Source organism: Tachysurus vachellii, chromosome 16 (assembly GCF_030014155.1).
Source record: "Tachysurus vachellii isolate PV-2020 chromosome 16, HZAU_Pvac_v1, whole genome shotgun sequence".
Classification (NCBI taxonomy): Eukaryota; Metazoa; Chordata; class Actinopteri; order Siluriformes; family Bagridae; genus Tachysurus; species Tachysurus vachellii.
This window is the reverse complement of record NC_083475.1, coordinates 5,339,064-5,361,387: the sequence shown is the minus strand read 5'-3', so window position 1 is coordinate 5,361,387 and position 22,324 is coordinate 5,339,064. Positions and strand designations below refer to the sequence as shown.

Genomic DNA, 22,324 nt, shown 5'->3' with positions numbered 1-22,324 from the left:
CTCAGATAATTTTTGGAAGTTTCATAAATTATTACAATGCAATATACAGTATGACATAAAGCAATATACAGTATGACATAAAGCAATATACAGTATGACATGGAGCAATATACAGTATGACATGGAGCAATATACAGTATGACATGGAGCAATATACAGTACTGTAGAATATAGTAAATAGAATTGGAGTATAAGATAAACGGGTCTGATGGGGAAAGATGATGAAACTGAATGCACTTCAGTGTAAACTGGCTTATTTAGTCAGCTGATGTAACGCACAAACGGGCTTGTGAGCATATTTGGCAGTTTTTGTTTTTTACGAGTGTCAGCAGTTATAGACAAAGAGTAGATTAGGTACAGAAACAATGAATACATAGATCTTTCACATGCATAGCCTTGTCCTTACATTCGATCACTATCAAGTATTTAATGAGAGGTCATATGGTCAGTAATGTAGGTTTCAGTAAGGTAGTATGGTGCTTTGTTGATCATTTGTGCTTATAGATCTGAGAGACTGTGGTGACATGGACAAACACAGACCCCAATCGTGTGCGACAAAAAACCATAGAGTATGAATGCATAAAAATGGGTACAGAGTAATAATGTAATGTCATGAACATGCAACATTCCCGGTGTAATATCTGACATTCATATTTGAACAATGAAACATATTTAAAAAAAGAGGTAGTTCACTGCACTGAAGCGACACGTGATACTATTAAAGAGAAGGATAGAAAACGTGTTTTGTTACGGGATTGAGCAAAAATGTATAAGATGTATCATATAGGAAGGCATTTATGATTGCGACACTCCTTCAGGTATATATTTGGTTTGCTGCATCAGAAAGCGTGGGAGTAAAAGGCAGATTAGAAGACTGAGGCTCCTCAGTGGAAGACAACGACTTTCTGGAGGTTTGTTTCCACACGACATCTGCAAAATAAGACCATAAGCCATCCAATCTTATGAGGCACAGAAAGCAAGAACAGAAAACATGTTTTTGTTTGTAAGCTCTATTTAAAACCACCATTATTCGTGTTTATTCCACACAGAGTTTACTCTGAATTTTTTTTATAACAAATCTTAACAGAAGATTTGGTAATTCATATTGTAATGTAAGATTCTTGGTGAAAAGACTCCAGGTGAAAGCAAAGGCGGAGTGTTGTGTGTAATTACTTGCTCTGTGTTGACGCCTGGCTGAGTCTTAGTTGTGAGGAAGATGGCGACAATGAGGCAGGAGGCTGCTGAGAACCTGGAAAAGACTGACAAGATTAGACATCTCACTTCTCGGGTGTGTGTATGCAGATATACACACACACTTACACACAAATTTAGTATCCAAAAATAAATCCGTTTTGTGTGTGATTTGTGGGGACCGAATGCCATTACAAGGTCATAACTAAATATGGTACCCAAACACCCAAGCATCACACACACACACACCCTTCATATTATAATTTGTACTTACCAAGCCCAGGGCAAAGTCAGCTACTAAAACAATAAGCCTGTGATACTGTACAGTATGTTGAGTGTACAGTAGTACAGGGTTGCAATAGAAAAGAATATCATTTGACACATTTATACAGGGGAGACTCTGTGGACAAGAAAATGCAATGGGTCGTCTTGGAATTCCTGAAATGTATTGCCATAATCTCAATAACCGGATGTCTTCATACAGAATTCGTATTGTTGAATGTATTTTTAGTGAACATTAGTGATAGATTGTGGCTTAGCCTCCACTTATCATCCTTAATTATATTTTTATTAAATTTTCTCCACCATTCACCACATCTCAGTTTCCTATTTTTATAGATTTTTATAGTCTTTTCTGGATGATACACAGACAGGTCATTTCTCTGAAGTATACAATTTAAAATAGATTTGTGCAAGTGCCACATGTGCAATGACACGAGGTGTCCTTTAAGTCGGACGAGTCTGTACTTTGAGATTTGACGTTTTCAAAACTCTGGGCCCCAATAAACTGCCTCCTTCACCTGTCCTTTTAGTATGTCTGGTTTTAGCCCAAGCTCTTAATATTCATACGAGTTTCAGTTTTTTGTTTTTAACCAAACTGTATAGAAATAATTTAAAACCAATATAAAATAATTAGCTTTCTAACTAATGTAATAGCCTTATCAATAAACATAGTTTACTTCAGTAAGTGATCAGTAGGGGTGTAACGATACGCTTTGTTCATGATTCGAATCGAATCAGTAAGATTCTCAGAATATTTAGAATAAAATTTAAATAAAGAATAATCATGATGAAAAGACTTTCTTTATTTTAGAATTATAAATAATATTTAGATTTAATATTATAATTTTTTTATTAAAATAAATCAATGATTTAAAAAAAAAAAAAAAAATATATATATATATATATATATATATATATATATATATATATATATATATATATATATATATATATATATATAATTAACAAAAATTTGATTGAATAAACAATATTTTGGGGGAAAATGTTCGACATAAACATGATAAGCATCATTTTGACCAGAATTAGAGCTCAAACACCAGGTAAAGTGCCTTCATTGCACATTCCTTGTCATTTAAATGTTTAATGGTTATAACACGATAATGTTATATAATGTGATACAATGTGATAACCTGTAATGTGGTTCAGTTGTGATGTGGAGCGCTCAGTCACTTCACGGGTGCAGAGGGTTCCCGGTTCTTTATGAAGACTGTGATCATGTGACTATGTGCTCTCTATTTCTCTATAACTCTACTGGCTGTGCAGATTAGGACCTCTGGTGTTCGAACAGTGCTATTAGATGTATGTTCAATAGAATACTGATAATTTTACTGATGTGAATTATACATGTCTCACTAAGCATCATACCCTAAACAGCACTGGATATCCTGCCTGCACTTCTCCACAGATCCTGTACTGTACATACAGCTATTTTGATCAGGGTTGAGCAGACTAACCTTTAATTCACTCTCCATAATCTAATCCATAATTCCCATCTGGAAATGTGCTGCTCTTTTATTTAGTTTAGATCAGACCACATTTTGGGATAAATTCTGTGAATGTTTTAAACCGTGACTGGATTAAATGGTCAATTCAGTCAGAAAAGTGTGAGTGTGAATGGCACAAAGAAATACAGATACATCCACAGCAACACTTGATTTCTGAAAAGGAAACGAGTTGCTATGAATTACATGAGCAGTGAAAACCTCCCCTGACTCCGCTGGCTTTATGTACATCAACATGAGATGACACACACAAAGACTTCAGTACTGTAGGTCTTTTATGTGTTATTTACAATACATATGAAATATATACACACCATGTTCAATGAACAATGCACTGGAGAGATTGCTGCTGTAATGACACATGCTTATGTTCAGTAATAACAGTCTGCCTGCAGAAAGACCCTCTGACTGTAGAAGTAGTAGTAGTAATAATGCTGTAGGCCACATTATTCCCAGTAAAAAAGGCAAAATTACAGTAATGATTTTGTCCCAGGGTATGACATTCAGTACAGGATGAAAAAGACACAAGCTGGTGTCTGCAACATTACAGGGACAACTACAGTTGAAGCACTGAAGCATTTGACATGTTTGAGGTCAATGTCTTGAATTTTAGTGGAATGGTTTTGCATTGAGGGAGTGATGGGGCAGGGACAGACAAGGTATCAGTAATGTGTGTATGTGTGTGTGTGTGTGTGTGTGTGTGTGTGTGTGTGTGTATGTTTTTTTTAAGGAGTGTGCAAAAAAAAGGTGGTGCCACACAGAGGAGGTCTGAAAGGTTTCTCTGAAAAATTTCGGTCCTGACAATAACACCTGAGCACAAAAATCACTGAAAAGCTCTTTTAAATCTAGGCCACCGTTCCTCCCTATCGGTCCAGCAGCTCCACAAACCACCGCAGAGTAGAATTACCACAACAGTGTACAATACTACAAGACTTCTAACCTTCTACCTTAAGAACACTGCAGGAACAGAGCAGTATACAACAAAATGCGTTAATTACATTGACTTTCCTCTATAACACCAACCATAATGGTACATTATCTGCAAAGACCAGTGATCTTCTCTGGTACCATGGATTGCGAGGGCCATGTGATGTGTGTTGTCATAACTTTACACAAATCCACATGATATGTTAATCAGTGGAGAATTTCAAGCTGGGAATGTTGAGGTGGAAATTGGGAATGTCAAATGCTTCAGTCTCCCTCTGAGTGCAGACAGACGGATAAAGCTGATGTAGATTGCATAATCAAAGTTGTAGCTGTAGCCAGTGCCTTCATATGCCTTCATATGCCTTCAGAGTCTTTGGTGGGATACAAAACATTAGCTAGGATGTGACAGAGGGATGCTAATAATGTGCTTGCTCATCACTATGAAAGCAGCTACATGTGGAGATTTTGTAAGAGTAAATCCTAGTCTTCTTAGCGAAACAATCTGGTATGCCATACTTTACTAAATTAACACAAATACTTAAACAATCTGATGACAATCAAACCCAATCCTTAAACTCCACACTTATTTCTCCACTTATGCTGCCTTACGCCTCCATTACAAGACCAATAATGCTATTCCCTGAGATTTGTTGTGTATATTATACATACTAGATATCGCTTAATAAACATTACATTCTGTTAAAAGTCCCTGTTTCCGTAAATGAAATGTTCCAAACATACTTCTCTTATCATAACTGCACAGCAACAGTGTTCTTTCAGTTTAAATGCTTTTTCTAATAGAGAAGGGAATTTTGGCAACTGATAGTATTTGCATGCTTGTTATTCCTTTAAATGAAAAAGGGGCAAACCACAGGTTATGTGAGGCTGACTCTAAACAGGTCAGCGGTTATGAATGATTACCAACAAAAATGGAAAAAATCAGTATCAGGATTGCCTGCTAAAAAAAAAAAAAAAAAAGCTAAGCTAAAACTAAACTTGATGTTTTACTCGTAAAAGAAGTTCTCGTAGCATTAAAATCATACATTTTATACACAGTGATGGAAATTACAGTGCATATTTCTTTAGTTTAGTAATTAATAAGACACTTCCAACCCCTTTCATGTAAATCGTATGGTTTGTTATAATTGAATATTCACACTGAAACAAGACAACAATGCCTTAATCCAATATGGCTGACAGACAGTCCAGTTAACACTCTCTTAAAAGTAAATGTAATCTCTGTGGTTTGGGAGGCTTGTACTGCAAAGGCCCACCAAGTTCACTTCAGAATGAACTGCATGAGAGGTTAGAAACAGTGAAGAGCGTTCTGAGAAGTGATTAACTCTCTTTTGGAGGAAGGCATGGCCGTTTGTGCTCCACAAAATCCCTGAGCAGAAAACAGTCACCAAAGTTGCAGAGTGCAGTGGAAACTATAAAAATAGGAAACCAGTCTGTCCTCCTCTCTGTGCCACCCGCTGAGCTTTCAGTAGCGCGGGTGATGAGAAGTGTAATTTCTTGCGGATGAATGGCCGTAAGAGGAGGAAGATGGAGAGGTGTATCTCGATGTGTGGGTGGAGTGCGTTTGGACTGTGGAGAGTGGACGAGATCTGGGTGAGCTCCAGGTGGAGCGATAAGTGCGATAGGGAGAAGGGGATAGCGAACCCGATGAATAGAGCGGCTCGAATGCATAGCGACGGGCCAAGCTGGTGGTTCGGGACATACTCGTGGAATTAATGTCCACACCATAGGAGTGTGGCTCCACCATGAATGTTCGCATTCCCACCATCCAGTGGGTGTGGCCCCGGCTGTAGGGTGTAACTGGGGGTGTCCAGGTGGAGGAGAAAGACGAGGCAGGAGAGGAAGGGGCTTCCAGAGAGGGGGGACTGCCTGGGTCAGAAGAGAGTGAGGGAGTGACTACAGTAGGGGATGTTTCTGCAACCGCCTCGGCTACTGTAGTCGAGGTGTCAGGAAGGGGCAAGGTGGCTGTTCCACTTACTTTAGGTGATGTGGTCCTCAGTTTGGCCGTCTTGGCCATCCTCAGTTTGGGGCGATGAGATTGCTCGTGGTCGAACTCCAAGTCCTCCAGGCGCTGTGTTAGTGCCAGTTTTTGCTGAATTGCCATGCGGAGAAGGGAGTTCAGTGTCTTCTTCTCATCCTCTGCTGCTGCAAGCTGCCTCTGCATGTCATCCAACTGAGTTAAGTACTCATCGCACCTGCAGAAAGAGAGACGAGGATAGCCGGAGGGACAGATTTTATCAGAGCAAATGATTAAAATGTTACTAGAATTAATTTCTTTGATTATGCCACCTACTGGTTTTAAGATAATCATTTTGAAAACTAACTGGCCAGACTGTCTCTGACGTTTATGCTGTGAACTGTGAACATGTGCAAACACTCTATCCATCTCTGTGATGTACATTTACATTTACATTTACAGCATTTTGGCAGACGCCCTTATCCAGAGCGACATACATAAGTGCTTAAATCTCTAACATTGAATACATTAATGCTGGATCACTAAGTTACATACTTAAGATACCATGAGTTTAAAACATTTGTTCAAAGTTACAATGAAAAAGTGTCAAAGGTGTGTTTTTTTTTTTTTTTAAATGCGAAAGATAAGGGTTATGTGTTAATTTATGCTGTTACACATTCATGCTCTCACCGTGTGGCAAACATGGCTCTTAGTGAGGAAAACGTGGCAGCATCCCCTTTCAGCGCCTTCAGTTCATTACGGAGCTTCGTCATCGTGTCAGTCACCATGCTCTTCTCAGCCTCATACTTGCCTTTCAGGTTTGAGAGAGCTATTTCTGCAGTCTGGAACATAATAATCTTTTTTTAATAATCAGTGAATATTATAATTATGGTGCTCTTGTGGCAAATGCATACTATGACCTGCTCTGGAGTCTTGGAGATGAAAATGAGGTGAAATGTACTTCACAAATTTGAGCTACTATATTGAGGCATTTGTGAAAATCTCATGCTAAACTCACATAGAATGACTGTGATACAGACATAGTGTGATACTAAGCTCATTTCAGTGTCTGTCTAGTGGCCAAATCAGGAGAGGATTCCTCTGAGCATGATTTTAAATCCAAATCATTTTGTCTAGAGGCTTCCAAGAGTGTCTTTCCTCCCACAGTGCAGTCTTTATAGTCAGAAAATGTTACCAATGGCGCTGATGAGTTTACCTGTTTGTTGGCTTTTAGCACCAGGCGCAGGGTGGCGATCTGCTCCCTCTTGGTGCTCAGCAATGACTTAAGCTTCAGAATTTCTTCCATACAAGCCTCTTTTTCCTTATCAAAGAGAGGTGCAAGCTCACGGACGGCTGCTCTTTGGCGAGACAGCTGCAGAGAGCGGTCCACTGCCTTTTGCAAATGCTTGATCTGATCGCGGATAATAGCATTCAGGTGGTGGAGGTTGATAGGTTCTCGCTGGGTGTCGGAGCCAGCAGGTGAATCAGGTGCTGGGGATGAAGATGATGATGATGAAGAGGCACTGACAGCATATGAGCTCAGCACTGTGCGCGCTGGGCTATCCTCAGAGTTTAGGGGCTCCTTGGAGGGAGATTCTGTGGGGCTCTGTGAGTCACTTGGTGTCGAAGTGGAAGATGTGGCAGAATTGATAGCCGCCAGGCGGCGCGCCAGTCTTGGTGTCAGGAGGACCCGATGGTCATCCTGTACTTTAAGACTTGTGGACGTAGCACGCGGAGGGTTCCGACCTTGGCGGTAATAATCCAGCATTACACGGTTTGGTGTTTCATTGTTGCACATGCAAACATGATGGTAAAGCTGTGCCAGTTCCTCGCTGAAGGTGGTCAGCTCCTCATAGGCTGCAGCCAGGGTGCTGTTGCATTCCAAGGCAGAATCATTAGCTTTCTTTAGCTCTCGCTGAAGTGCTACTTCCTTATCCCTACCCTCACGGCAACGGCATTCCAGGCAGGCCACCTTCGCTTCGAGAGCCTGTATTTGGACCTGGGTCTGTTCTTCTTCCCGTGCCGCCCGCTCCACACACTCTTTATGCCTCTCTTGAAGGTTCTTCAGATCATCATTAAGGCTTACCACATCTGTCACTGCTAACCTGTACTTACACTGCAATAGTTCCAGACCCATACCCTCCAGGTCATCACATACCCTAGACGAGCCCTTCAACTCTGCCTCTGCCTTTTCCTCATCCCCAGCCTCTGTCACACTTCCCTGCTGGTGTAGTGCACAAATGCGCTGTTGGAGGTGTTGTGCTCTCTCAAACTGTTCTACTAGGGCACACTGTGAGTGGCGTAGCTGTATTTCACACTCCTGAAGGCTGTTCAGTGCAGACGTCTTCTCCTGCTCCACCTGAAAAGCAAAACAGGCATCGTGTTCTATACAAGAACAAACCATTTCGAATGATCTTTACTGGTAGTGACTATTAGTTGTGTTTCTTTATTACTGCCTACTGCCTAAACCATGCTGAATTGTCTAGTGGGTCTGTGAGCATTAGGATTATGGACCACACTCATGTGTTGTGCCTTTGTTTTTTAATCTTTCCTTCTATGGATTGTTTCCTGTTCTAGTTTACGGGAGTTCATTTGTCACGTGTTGATTGTCAGTGCGGTCAAGTTTGCCTATGTTCAACCCTGTGTGCCACAGTTGTTGCCAAAAGCATCTCTGGTTAGCTACTGTAGTAGATTGAATTACAGCTTAATATAAAAAACAACTCATTACACTAGCCACAAAATATATCACATAACATTCGATGTTTTTCATGCACTGTTCACATAGATTCAAACATAGATTTGCACCCTTACACCTTTAGCTTTTTAACAAATTCACACAATGGACATAATCGGCAAGTAATGAAAAGGACCTGATAAAACATGTCAAACACGGTGGTGGCTCACTGACGCTTTATCTTATGGTGCTGAATTGGGTGAGATGGTTTTGCTAGAGCAATTAAAGCCATATTACTGCTGGCTATTCTTTCAATGGTTATTGCATTTTCCTATTTATTTTCAAATGTTGTATTTTTAAGTGAAATAATTTTATGTAAGTAAAAGTAATTCATTCATTCATTCGTTTTCTACCGCTTATCCGAACTACCTCGGGTCACGGGGAGCCTCAGAAAAAATCTCAGGCGTCATCGGGCATCAAGGCAGGATACACCCTGGACGAAGTGCCAACCCATCGCAGGGCACACACACACACACACACACTCACACTCTCATTCACTCACGCACTAGGGGAGAACATGCAAACTTGCATGTGAACTCCACACACACAAGGCGGAGGCGGGAATCGAACCCCCAACCCTGGAGGTGTGAGGCGAACGTGCTAACCACTAAGCCACCGTGCCCCCCTTAAAAGTAAAAGTAATTATTTTTGTTAATTATTATTTGTTTATAATTATTTTTGTTTTGTTTGTAAAACAAGTCTACTCTACATAATGTAAAGTAAAATAACCCCATCCATCTTTTGTACCTCTTATACTACACAGAGAAACCTACAGTCCATACCACTGGACTTGGGGTGCAAGGCAGTGGACACCCTGGACGGGGTGCCAGTCCATCGCAGGGCACAATCTCATATACCCACTCCACTAGAGATGCCTATCAGCCTACAACACACATGTTTGGAACAGAGGAGGAAACCCCTGAAGCATGGGGAGAATATGTAAACTCCACACACAGAGCAGGGGCAGGAATTGGATCCCTAACCCTGGAGGTATGACACAAAACTGCTAACCACTAAGCCTCTGTGTCCCTGTAATGTAAAACTCACTAAGTGCATACAGTATGTTGTAATGCACGAAAATGCAAATAAAATGTTACAATTGGTTTTAGTGTACAAGTTTCCTCATATTATTATTATAAAAGTCATTTTATGGCAAACAACTGAATACATTCCAGACAAGAAAAACAAGATTATAATCTATATTATCCCAAAAGGATTTAAATATATCTCCATCATTAATAAACAACAATCCAGTATAACCTAACAACATGTAGTCAAAATAACTGTGTTCTGTCATATACTGATCCTGCACTGGGTGACAGAACTAGTGCTGATTGGTTACATGTCTTTTACACTCACCTGCTGTAGTTGTTGTTTCAGTTTCTGAATCTCGTTGAGGTGAAGCTCACTGAAGAGGTCAGGGGTTGTGGAGTCGCTCTGTTTTCTCTGGCCTGCTCCTCTGAAGTCCCCATTTAGTCGGCCCAGTGCTTTTCCAGCTGAACCCTGCAGCAGAAGCCCATTGCATTTGCCACCGTCTTCGCTGCCCGGGGAAGTGGCAGCAGTAGGGGTGGCACTGCCACTCGGGGGCGCTGAGCTGAGCGCGACCAGGTGGGCACAAGCTGAAGAGAAAGGTCCATCACACAGGGTGATGTGGTGGGCTAGCTCCTTACGCAGGCTGTTCTTTTGCTCACGTTCACTCTTCAGAGCATTAAGTGCCTCCTCCAGCTGACACTCTGAGATCTCCTTCAGACGTAACGCATCCTCTAACTGGCTATTCAGCAAGACTGTCTCCTCCTCCAACACCTTGATCTCATGTTTCAGGCCTTCATACTCCACCTTGAGAGTGTAGATTTGATTAAATACATGATTAATATTTATTCTGAAGCATTGCGGGTGTGTGGAAAATCTGCGTTCATGTACCTGGTTCTGTTTGAGTGTGGACACCAGTTTCTGCAGAGTGATGTTCTCTTCCTCGAGCTCCGAGTAATCCTGCAGCATCCGAGTCTCACGGAACTTATACTCTCTTACTTCTTCTCTCATCCTGCTCCTCTGTAACTCCAGCATCTCGTTGCTCTAAAAAAAAGAGAACAAGAAGAAAGCTTTGGGTAGAGGGTTTGAGAAAGAAACGGAAATGATTGCTGTCAGTTAGGGCTGAATAAGCCGGAGCTTTTCCTCTGTAAAGCTGAAAATACTGTTAAAGTGGAAAACGTTTCTTTCTATATGTACTGGGTTTTGGTTCTCAAAACAACAGAGGCAGGTATTCAAGAACTCTGCAGTCTTTTATTACTTGGTTTATGTGTGATATCAGGAAGAAAAAACATTAATGATACAAAATGAGAACTCTTGAAGTAGTACTGTACCTCTCGAAGATCTTGCAAGATGGTGCTGAGTCTTTCATTCTCCGCCTGTGTGTTAGAGGCCTGAGACTGACTGTGCTTCAGTTCAGTTTGCTGATTAAGCAGACGGCTTATGTAATACGCCTCCTTGGTGGCCGACTCCTGTAGGAGCGCTTCCTCGTTGGTCTCACCATCTTCTGCAACTTTCCTCTGGGTGGAGTATGCCTGGCTAAATGCCTGTGTGTAACAGGAGAAAAAGTGGAAGAGATGATTCATAAGGACTGAGACAGAAATAGAGACATTAGAGACCAAAAAAATGAAGACAATTTAATTGTTATGAGAAACAAAATCAGTCAGTCCAACCCTTATCAGGGTGCAACCCAGGATCTGTTGATCCTTTATCAGCTACACTCGTATGCAAAAGTTTAGGAACCCCTGACAATTTCCATGATTTTTATTTATAAATGTTTGGATCAGCAATTTCATTTTGATCTATCAAATAACTGAAGGACACAGTAATATTTCAGTAGTGAAAAGAGGTTTTTGGATTAACAGAAAAAAACTAAATTAGACAGGTGCATAAATTTGGGCACCCCAACAGAAAAATCACATCAATATTTAGTAGAGCCTCCTTTAGCAGAAATAACAGCCTCTAGACGCTTCATATAGCCTGTGCATGTGGTAACCTAGTGTTTAAGGTGTTGGGCTACCAATCGGAAGGTTCTGAGTTCGATCCCAGGTTCACCAAGCTGCCACTGTTGGGCCCCTGAGCAAGGCCCTTAACCCTCAATTGCTCAGCTGTATAAAAATGAGATAATGTAAGTCGCTCTGTAAATGTAAACTTTTGCGTACTACTGTTCAAACTCCCATATTCAGAAAACACGGAGCGAAGTGGAATGTTTGAGCCATAAAACTACCTTTTAATAATGTACTTTAACTCAAATCTTTGCTGGAAAACTTACAGTAAAATAATATTGAGTGAGAGCTGATTAGATCATAGTAAAAAGTTGATGACTTCACTATTAGTCATTTCTATTTTTGCTTGTTTCCTCATTGAATACTAATAGTAAAGTAATCACCCTCTGATTCTGACCTTGTGTTTGTAGCTTAACAAAGATCACCCATTACCCTGCCTGCCTCGGGGGATTTGAGAATTTTGAGATTTCTGTAAAGCTGCTTTGAGACAATATCCATTGTTAAAAGCATTAAATAAAATTGAACTAAAGTGAATTGAGAAAGAACGTACAATGTGCTTTGTATATCACTCTAACCCATTGACTGTTGATCATTTTACACTCATTACATTTGGCATGAATGTGTTGATGAGCAAAAAAAGTGACAGAATTTTATATAATTTGCTGCTTTCTGTAATTATTGACTCAACGATACACATTTAAGACCTACTACTGGCACGTACAGTCTGGCATGTACAGTACAGTAGAGTAAATAATCTTGTCTATAAACTCTACACATTCTAGAAAATGCCCCGCTGTACACATATCCTGCAGGCAACCCTTATTAAGCAGATGGAAACAAGACGCATATATTAAAACTCAATGCTACCTTTAGGAAATATTGTCTGCCATAACTAAAGATATACTTTGGTTTTATTTTAGTTGTGTTGCAAAATCTTTGATGAGTGTGAAGCCTTCAGTAGTTCCTTCACACCCTGGTGGTATGGAAGAAACCGCAGGAGAATGGAAGATTATTTCTGTGACTGAGTTTCTATAACTGAGTAAAAGACAGGGCCACCTAAGTAACTCTGGCAGCATGACATAGCATGACAGAAGAGAAGAAGCCTTTTAAAGGTCTGCGAATGCAAGGCCGTTATCACAATGTCAAGGAAATGAGCATTTTCAATTCACTTTCAAATCAATCAAAGAAAGAAACCTTGAGAGGAACCAGGCTCAGAAGTGAGGCCTTCCTCATCTAGCTGACACGGGAGAGTGATTATAAATAATCTCCTTTATACAGCTGTATATAGTCAAGTGGAACATATTTGAAAACTGTTACTAGTCACTTGCTAAGAACACTTGCTCAGGTTTTCCACTCAGTCACAGAACCATGGATACACATGCAAACGTCTACACATGCAAACGTCATTGTTGACATCAAAGATGTCAACAATGTGGGAACAAAAATTGTTTTCAATTTGTAATTTAAAAACATTTTTAATGGAATATGGATTGTGTGTGTTGTGCACATATTAATTCATTACTGCATAAACAATTACCAGAAACTGGTTACAAGACCCCAACCAGTCTGGCTTTAAAGCAGCTCATTCCACAGAGACAGCCCTTTTAGATGTCTCTGAGAAACTACATGCTGCTAGATCAGCCAATCTCTCATCCGTCCTTATCCTCCTTGACCTTTCAGCAGCGTTTGATACGGTCAACCATAAGACTCTCTTAGCCACCCTCAGGAGTCTTGGGATATGCGGATCAGCTTGGGAATGGTTCGCTTCCTACCTGGAAGGACGCTCATATCAGGTAACATGGAGGGGAGTGACATCTGCTCCACGCAGACTCTCCACTGGCGTCCCACAAGGCTCAGTACTTGGTCCTCTTCTTTTCTCCCTGTATACTCACTCTCTTGGTGAAGTTATTTCCTCACATGGGTTCTCTTACCACTGCTATGCTGATGATACACAACTTATCTTCTCTTTCCCACCCGCAGATGTCACAGCTTCTGACCGGATCTCTGCATGTCTGGCAGAAATTTCATCATGGATGACTGCTCATCAGTTAAAGCTCAATCCTAGCAAAACTGAGCTCTTCATCCCAGGTGATTCATCCCCAGGTCATGATCTTGCTATATCCTTGCACAACGATCTGATCTCCCCTTCAGCCACAGCTCGCAACCTTGGGGTAACCATGGACAATCAACTGTCCTTTTCCTCTCATGTTGCTAATGTGACTCGCTCATGTCGGTTTCTTCTCTACAACATTAGAAGGATTCGACCATTTCTGTCCACACAGGCTGCTCAGGTACTTGTTCAGTCTCTTGTCATTTCTAGACTGGATTACTGCAATGCACTGCTGGCAGGTCTACCTATGAACGCAATCCGTCCTCTGCAAATGATCCAAAATGCAGCTGCCCGGCTTGTTTTCAACCTGCCAAAGTTCTCACACCACCCCGCTGCTGCGATCCCTCCACTGGCTTCCTGTAGCTGCACGCATCAGATTCAAAACACTGATGCTGGCCTACAAAGCCAAAAATGGACCAGCTCCCTCTTACCTCAAAGCCCTCATCACGCCTCACACTGCACCCCGCACCCTCAGATCTACCAGCACTGCTCGACTGGTTCCACCATCTCTCAGGGTAAGAGGCAAGTATACTACAAGACTCTTCTCTGTACTGGCACCAAGGTGGTGGAACGAACTTCCCCTAGAGGTCCGGACAGCTGAGTCACTGGCTATTTTCAAGCGGCGGTTGAAGACCTACTTATTCAGGAGACACTTCAACTAGCACTTCTTTCATTATCTTTTGCATTTAAAAAAAAAACAAAAAAAAAAACACACCTTTGACACTTTCATTGTAACTTTGAACAAATGTTTTAAACTCATGGTATCTTAAGTATGTAACTTAGTGATCCAGCATTAATGTATTCAATGTTAGAGATTTAAGCACTTATGTACGTCGCGCTGGATAAGGGCGTCTGCCAAATGCTGTAAATGTAAATGTAAATGTAAGATGGCTGTACCTGATAATTACTAGCCTTAACATTTACATTTCCTTTTATTAATTATGTAATAAAGAAGTAAGTAAGATTAACAAGTTCATTCATTCATTCATTTACTACCACTTATCCGAACTACCTCGGGTCACGGGGAGCCTGTGCCCAACTCAGGCATCATCGGGCATCAAGGCAGGATACACCCTGGACGGAGTGCCAACCCATCGCAGGGCACACACACACACTCTCATTCACTCACACAATCACACACTACGGACAATTTTCCAGAGATGCCAATCAACCTACCATGTATGTCTTTGGACCGGGGGAGGAAACCGGAGTACCCGGAGGAAACCCCCGAGGCACGGGGAGAACATGCAAACTCCACACACACAAGGCGGAGGCGGGAATCGAACCCCCAACCCTGGAGGTGTGAGGCGAACGTGCTAACCACTAAGCCACCGAACAATAATGGAGCTTTATCTGTTTAGTGCCATGGTCAAGGCCAGCAAAAGATGCATCAGAGAAAGATGCTTTGTTGGTCTTGGGTCTCCTCTAATGTCAGGCAGCAGCTTATTATGGTTCATATACCAAATAGGCTAAAAGCCTATTATGATATACAAAAAATGTGTTTTGCTATCTTAAGGCTGCATATACCACATTTTCCCAAAGATATTTAACTTGTCCAATTCAACCAGATCCTATCATCATTCTCTCAAGTCTACTGCATGATGCCATAAAACCTTAAATGTATACTATACACACGCGATTATTTTCCATTTTGAAATGAAAGCATTGTAAAAATAGATGAATTGAGCAGTGTTGGTTTGTTTTTTGTACCTTGCTTTGGCACAGTCTCACGAACTGAGTCATTAATTGTGGATTTGCGGGTACTTACCCCACTCGTGAGGGTGAGAGAGTACAATGAGACACTGTTCCTGTAGGTGAACATGCTTAAAATGATTTCTTATAAATGACGTCATGTATTATATGACAGTGACTCAGCATGATGATAAAGCAAAGTAAAGTCTGGTTGCTGGTTTATAGATACACACTATGCTCACACTATGCACTATGGGTCTCTCGGTCATGATTTACTTTCAGCCCCCCTGCGGTATCACATGACAACACAAAAAACACAGATGATTTCTTCCACAGAAAGCTACTGTAAATTCACTTTCCAGTGTATCTGACTGCTTTAAGCACAGTATTGTGGACTGTGTCAGATGCGTCTCACGCAGTCACTCAAACAGACTCCACCTTTCTAAGGAAATACACAGCAGTAACAGTAAAAGAAAGGAAGCGAGAGGATAATATTTCACTTTTCACTTCCCAGAAATTATAGCTAACCATGAGTGAGAATGTTTCTGCTGTTGATATATGTTTTTAAACTGAATTTTAAAATTCAACAGTCTTATTTATGTTTAATGGCTTTAATATACATTAACTGTTGTATATAAAATGCAGAAAAACAGTAGCTTGAGAAGATAGTGGGTGCTAGCTGGCCATGTGCACAGCTAACCAGACAATTAGATTAATAGATTATTAGATCAAAAGGGTATCACAGCTGTCCTTGAAAATTGTTTTCCATTTGCTAAATCAAGGATGCGCTAAGCTTGGATACTCTAGCCTTTAATAACACAGCGATTTTTCAAAATCCTGACTGTGACATTGAGGAGTTATTTCAGGGACTGCACCAAGCACCAAGTGGTGGTTCATTTGGCCTGTCTTGCTGTAAGCTGATCTCAAGCACAGACACAAACAAATCAATACATTTCCATGGGTTAAAGCTGCCTGGCACATATTCATATTCTGTAATACATAGTGCACAGAAGTGTTATATGCTGTAGTGGTTAGTTGTACATTAGCAATGACAGCGAATCTTGTGTAAATTCAAGGAATGAACAGTGGAATAGGATAAAATGTGCAGCATCACATAAAAAAATCTACTGTATCTAATATACTTCCATGTGAATTAACATGGCCTTCATTCTCACAAGCTTTATATATGAGCGCTCCCTCATGTGAGACTTTGCATTGTTATTTCACCTCACTAACTGTGTAAATTCTGAATGATTCACCACCACACAGGCACAACATACATAATTAAACCACATGTGTTTGCTAATAAATTTTCTTGAAAAGGAAATATCTATGGAGAAGTATTATAAAATTAACAATTCTTCCGAATTTCCATAAAGATACATGGAATTACATGGTTTGTATGAAGTACGTATGACTGTTAATAGAAATGCAAAATAATGGACATAATTTGTTCCTACAAATGATGAGTGTGGTGGTCAAAGTTTACTTTTTTTAGCTTTGTGCCAGAGATACAACACTAATGTTGTGAACAAGTAAAGCAAGAATATATACACTCCATATACACCATTGACTTTATTAGGAACACCTCAGCCAATCATGTGAATACCAAAAAACTTTAATGTTCACATCAAATATTGAAAGGAAGGAAAAAGTCTGACCTCTGTGCCTTTATTTATGCCACCATTGGTGTCAGATGGGAGGGTCTGAGTATTTCAGAAACTGCTGATCTGAGCGTTTTCACACATGACAGACTCTAGAGTTCGGTGCTGAAAAAAATAAAGATCACTGAGTAAGCGACAGTACGGTGGACGGAAATGCTGTGGTGATGCTGACCCTCCACTCTTAGGATGTTTTTTCTTTTTCACACCATTTTGTTTTTGAAATACTCAAACCAGCCCATCTGGCATCAGAACATTTTTTTTTCCCATTCTGATGTGATTGGCTGATTGGATAAATGCACAAATGTGCAAATATATAACTATTCAAGGGAATGTAAACAATTTCATGGAATTGAAGAATCAACAACTTTGTAAACATTCACATCATATTGGAGTGACTGTATTGCTGTCCAAATGCAATTAGGGGTTGAAACTGATTCTGACTTATTGTTACTGTCTTTAGCTATGAGATGTCAATTTTAATAAATAACAGCAAGTTTTAAAAATTCAGACGCATTCATCTGAAATTACTCGACAAGAAAGTCATTAGAATCAAAAGTTCATGAACTTATGAACTTATATTTATTAATAGTACCTTACTGTTTTGTGTAGTGTTTCAGGTAACGTTTGTATTATTTACGTGATTACAGAATTTCTTCTTTTCCTGCTATGTTTTTCTGGCTGATTTGTGTTGAGCAAGGCTATAATTAGTAGGAGCGAATTCAGCCCTTACAATGTACTGATGTTGTAAAGGTTTTAGTGTTAATAATGATTCACGATGATTGAATTGCCATAGAGACTGCACTATGACTGAGATAATCATGATCTAAAGTTAGGACTTTAAAAGGGAGGCAAGTTGTACTGTTGTCTAATAAGTCATGTACAAGACTACACAAGACTACAGATTCAGTGTATGCAGATGACATTGTGATCTGTAGTGAGAGTAGAGAACAGGTGGAGGAACACCTGGAAAGGTGGAGGTCTGATTTAGAAAGAAGAGGAATGAAAGTCAGTCATAGTAAGGCAGAATACGTGTGTATGAACAAGAGGGAGGGAAGTAGAACAGTGAGGGATACAGGGTGCTGAGGTCAAGATGGTGCAGGAGTTAAAATGTGGTCCAGTGCGACAGGGAGTGTGGAAAAGAGGTGAAGAGGCGAGAGCAGGTGGGTTGGAGTGGGTGGAGAAAAGTGTCAGGAGTGTTGTGTGTGTGTGACTGAAGAATGTCAGCAAGAATCAAAGGAAAGGTGTAGAAGACAGTAGTGAGAGCAGCTCTGCTGTATGGGTTAGAGACTGTAGCAGTGAGGAAATGACACGAGGCAGAGATGGAGGTAGCAGAGATGAGGATGTTGAGGTTCTCTTTAGGAGTGACGAGGATGGACAGGATTAGGAACAAGCACATCAGGGACAGAGAGACTAGATTGAGATGGTTTGGACATGTACAGAGGAGGGAGATGGTTATATTGGTAGAAGGATGTTGGAGATGGAGCTGCCAGGTAAGAGGTCAAGAGGAAGGACAAAGAGGAGATACATGGATGTGTTACATGAGGACATGAAGGTAACTGGTGCTCAGGCAGACCTATAGCCCATTCTTACTAGGTTATGGTAAATGTAGACTCCATGAGTTCTGATGAGGTTTTGGCATCAATGTAACATGTCTTTGCAAACTTTTTCTTTTGTGCAGTGATATACCACACAATTATGTGAACCACTGACTGTCAACTCAAACCTTATAACATTCTCTCACTAGTGAACAAAAGTGCGTGGCAAAATTGTATGCTAAATCTGTTAACCATTGGTTTTTTTGTTTTTTGATAGATTTTAGAAGAAACGTTTCCAGATATCCTGCCATAATATAATTCAACAATTAACTACCCCAAACACAAACAAGCTTTGATCGGTCAATGTTAGAGGTAATGTTGTGCTTGCTAATCTGACATCTCACAATCTTTTTTTTAATGATCGTCTAATGTTGCTGTCCTGTCACGTCAGGTCCTTTACAGGTCCTAAAGCATCAGCTGCCACCACGTCTCTCAGCTTAATACATGAAACAGATATAATCCTGCATGGCACATGAAAAGACCAAGTCATAGATTCCGTATTAACAACGTCACAAGGTCAGCCGTGTCCTTCTTTGTGGCAGTATCTCATTTATACTTGTGAGACAGAATAAGATATTATATTCGTGAGACAGAATAAGATAGTATTGCACAGCAGTTTTATAAAAGTTTAAATGTTTTATGTGAATAGATGTAAAATGATTTGAGCAATTATTTATTATGTTTGAAATTGACTATTTATTTGTTTATTTATTTATTGTTATTGCAATAATCATTGTGGTTTTCATCACTGGAATGTACTGGCTTATATAATGCAAACAAAAGGAGTGCAATTAAAACTTCAAAAATCCGAACGCAGTATGCAGTATGTGCAAAAAGTCTTGCCATTTTGCTCAAGGTTCCTGGTATGCCATATGAGCCAATGCAACCAAAGCTATCTTTGTGAATCCCACAATGCAACACAGTTATTTAGTGTTTCAAAATAAAAGCCTGTGGTAAAGAAGGAAACACCTACTGCATAATCTAGCATGTAGTGCACAGTATTTATTGGTGCAGTATTTTCTATTCAGTACACACACAAACTGTTTCAAATATGACAGAATAAATAGGAGTTAACCTCAATAACAAATTAGTCTACAGGGGTTTAAAATGGATATCATTGTTATGAAGCTTACTAAAAACCTGGAGCATTTTGAGGAAAATTTAAAGACCTTGTAACGAACAATTATGCTTGTAGACATAACACTGGAAGGAAACGTGCTTTTTGCTGTATACAAATTAATCTGTCCCTGAATAAACCCTCAGAGAATCTTATCAACCTGCTCCACCATGCAAGATAATGATAATCACAAAGGCGACTCCAACTCTTTTTCAAGCATGTCATTTCAAATAAGTGTAATGACAACACCGTCACCTGCTACACCTTTGGCAACTGCCACATACCTCTCCCACTTATGACAATTTTATTCCCTAGCCCAAGGAATAGCCATTCCTGTCTATCAATGCTGTACAGCTTTGTCCTACAGATGCTGAACATTTTGTGTGTTATTTCAGATATTTATCCCACTATAACAACCATCTCTATAAGTCATCTTTCCACTTTTGACCAGAGAGTCAATGAATGTTTCCAAGCTGTCCAGTCATTTTAGGTCTAGAAAGCAGCTTGAGTTGTAGCAACCAGTACAACATCTATACACAAGCACACACACAAATCCCTGCCAGGCATGATTAGAGGATAAAACCTAACACACAATAGCTAACACACAAAGATCACTTGAGTGTGGCAGGGAAACAGCAGTGAGCAGACCAGAGAGCATCCTGTAATAGAGTGTAGAATTGTTCTGTAATTAATCATGAGTGCTGATGACTTACTACATCACACCCGGGCCTGTCCTGCTGCAACAAGGGGACAAAACATGTCACAACAATAACAGCGGTTTCTAAGGTCTTTAAGGCTATCAAAAGCCTTGTGAAAGTGAAGGAAAGCCTTAGTTGTGCTGTGGTGTGTTTTACCTCCTGCAGCTGCTCCAACTCCTGCCTTAGGGTCTCCTGCTCGGCTTCGAGGTCTGCGTACTGCTGCTTCAGGGTTTGGTTCTCCTCCAGCACCACGAGTCCGCATTCAGCCGCACGGAACTTCTCTCGGTTCGCCTCAGCGAGCTCGTGTGTGAGCCGCTCCACCTCGGACCGGTACTGCTGCACCGTCTCCCCGCGCCCTTCACCCCCCGCAGCCATCGCGTTTACCCCCAACCCTCCTCCTCCTCCTCCTCCTGCTCCGCTGCCGTGTTACCGGGAGGAGCAGGGAGGCGGACGCGCCAAGTCACTCATCAACCCTAATCACAGATTTAATCCACCACTGTAAGGACATCCCGGGATCGCTGTAATAAGATATGATCTCACTTTAGCTCTTCTCACATCCCCCCAGCCTAGTGCTGTCTGTGTAGTGCCATTATTCCTTCCTCTTCCTTTCCTGCTTATTCATGGGGATTCGGACGCCATCTCTACAAAGTAGCCTCCCAACTATCCGCTGGTCAGTGACGTCACAGCATCTTAGTGGGCTGCATCCTGCACATCATCTGGGTGAGGAGAGAGTGGAGGACCAATAATAATAATAATAATAATAATAATAATAATAATAATAATAATAATCATCATCATCATCATAATAATAATACAATGGCTTGTATAAGTAAATAAATTGAGTTGGATCATTGGAGTGAAATAAGAAAGTAAAAGTCCTTAAATATTTTTTCTTGACTCGAGTCTTTGATTGAAGGCACAAGATAAACCTAATACAGATCTTGTCTCCATTTTGATGATCTGATTCAAAGCAGTTTTTTTTAAAGCTTGAGTAAAGAACAGCCTATGCTCTAGACTAAATAACACTTTACTGTGTTTAGCACTTATTTAGTCTAAAAACAACCTGCATACAGACACATACAGTACATGACATAGTTACCCACTATGTCATGCAACAGTTATTTTTATAATAAATTATTTTTTATGCTGTCTGTGTTTGCATTTTGCTTTTAAGACAGTAACAGTAATAAAAATAACAAATTGTGTTTTTAAGTTTCAACTGTGGCAGGGTAATAGGGCTGTATATTTATAGTAATGCCGTCCATCAATCTATCATTTAAAATACTTAATTTTACATTTACAGCATTTTGGCAGACGCCCTTATCCAGAGTGACGTACATAAGTGCTTAAATCTCTCTCATTGGATACATTAATGCTGGTTCACTAGGTTACATACTTAAGATACCATGAGTTTAAAACATTGTTCAAGTTACAATGAAAAAGTGTCAAGTTATTTATTTATTTATTTATTTATTTTATAAATGCAAAAGATAAGGAAAGAAGTGCTACCTGAAGTGTTTCCTGAATAAGTAGGTCTTCAACTGCTGTTTGAAAATATCCAGTGACTCAGCTGTCCGGACCTCTAGGGGAAGTTCATTCCACCACCTTGGTGAGAGAACAGAGAAGAGTCTTGTAGTATACTTGCCTCTTACCCTGAGAGATGGTGGAACCAGTCGAGCAGTGCTGGTAGATCGGAGGGTGTGGGGTGCAGCGCGAGGAGTGATGATTTTCCCCTTCCCATGATCTTCAGGGAATTTTGATTTTGCATCTTGCTTGGCTTGCCT

General features: G+C 40.4%; 1 protein-coding gene across 2 annotated transcripts; it reads right to left on the bottom strand.

Annotated features, from left to right (window-relative positions):
- Positions 1-44: 44 nt before the first annotated feature.
- LOC132858827 (protein bicaudal D homolog 1-like) lies at positions 45-20,990 on the bottom strand. 2 transcript variants are annotated; one of them, XM_060889332.1, is made up of 9 exons: positions 20,697-20,990; positions 10,993-11,205; positions 10,553-10,705; positions 9,992-10,468; positions 7,115-8,257; positions 6,589-6,740; positions 5,920-6,136; positions 1,174-1,249; positions 45-930 (listed from the first exon to the last, which is right to left on the bottom strand). In XM_060889332.1, the coding sequence occupies exons 1-8, from the start codon at positions 20,913-20,915 to the stop codon at positions 1,202-1,204; spliced, it is 2,622 nt and encodes an 873-aa protein (XP_060745315.1). In that variant the 5' UTR covers positions 20,916-20,990; the 3' UTR covers positions 45-930; positions 1,174-1,201. The 2 variants fall into 2 exon arrangements, with proteins under 2 accessions (XP_060745315.1, XP_060745314.1); XM_060889331.1 differs by lacking the exons at positions 45-930; positions 1,174-1,249 and having other exon boundaries at positions 4,896-6,136; positions 20,697-20,987.
- Positions 20,991-22,324: the final 1,334 nt, after the last annotated feature.

What these genes read in the sequence shown, in the direction of transcription:
- LOC132858827 (XM_060889331.1), bottom strand. Translation starts at nt 20,915, where the DNA reads ATGGCTGCGGGGGGTGAAGGGCGCGGGGAGACGGTGCAGCAGTACCGG. An exon ending in TCTTGCAAGATCTTCGAGAG is followed by an intron (nt 10,706 to 10,992) that starts GTACAGTACTAC and finishes TCTTTTTTTTAG; the next exon opens with AGCAACGAGATGCTGGAGTT. An exon ending in TGCTAAAAGCCAACAAACAG is followed by an intron (nt 6,741 to 7,114) that starts GTAAACTCATCA and finishes ATTATGTTCCAG; the next exon opens with ACTGCAGAAATAGCTCTCTC.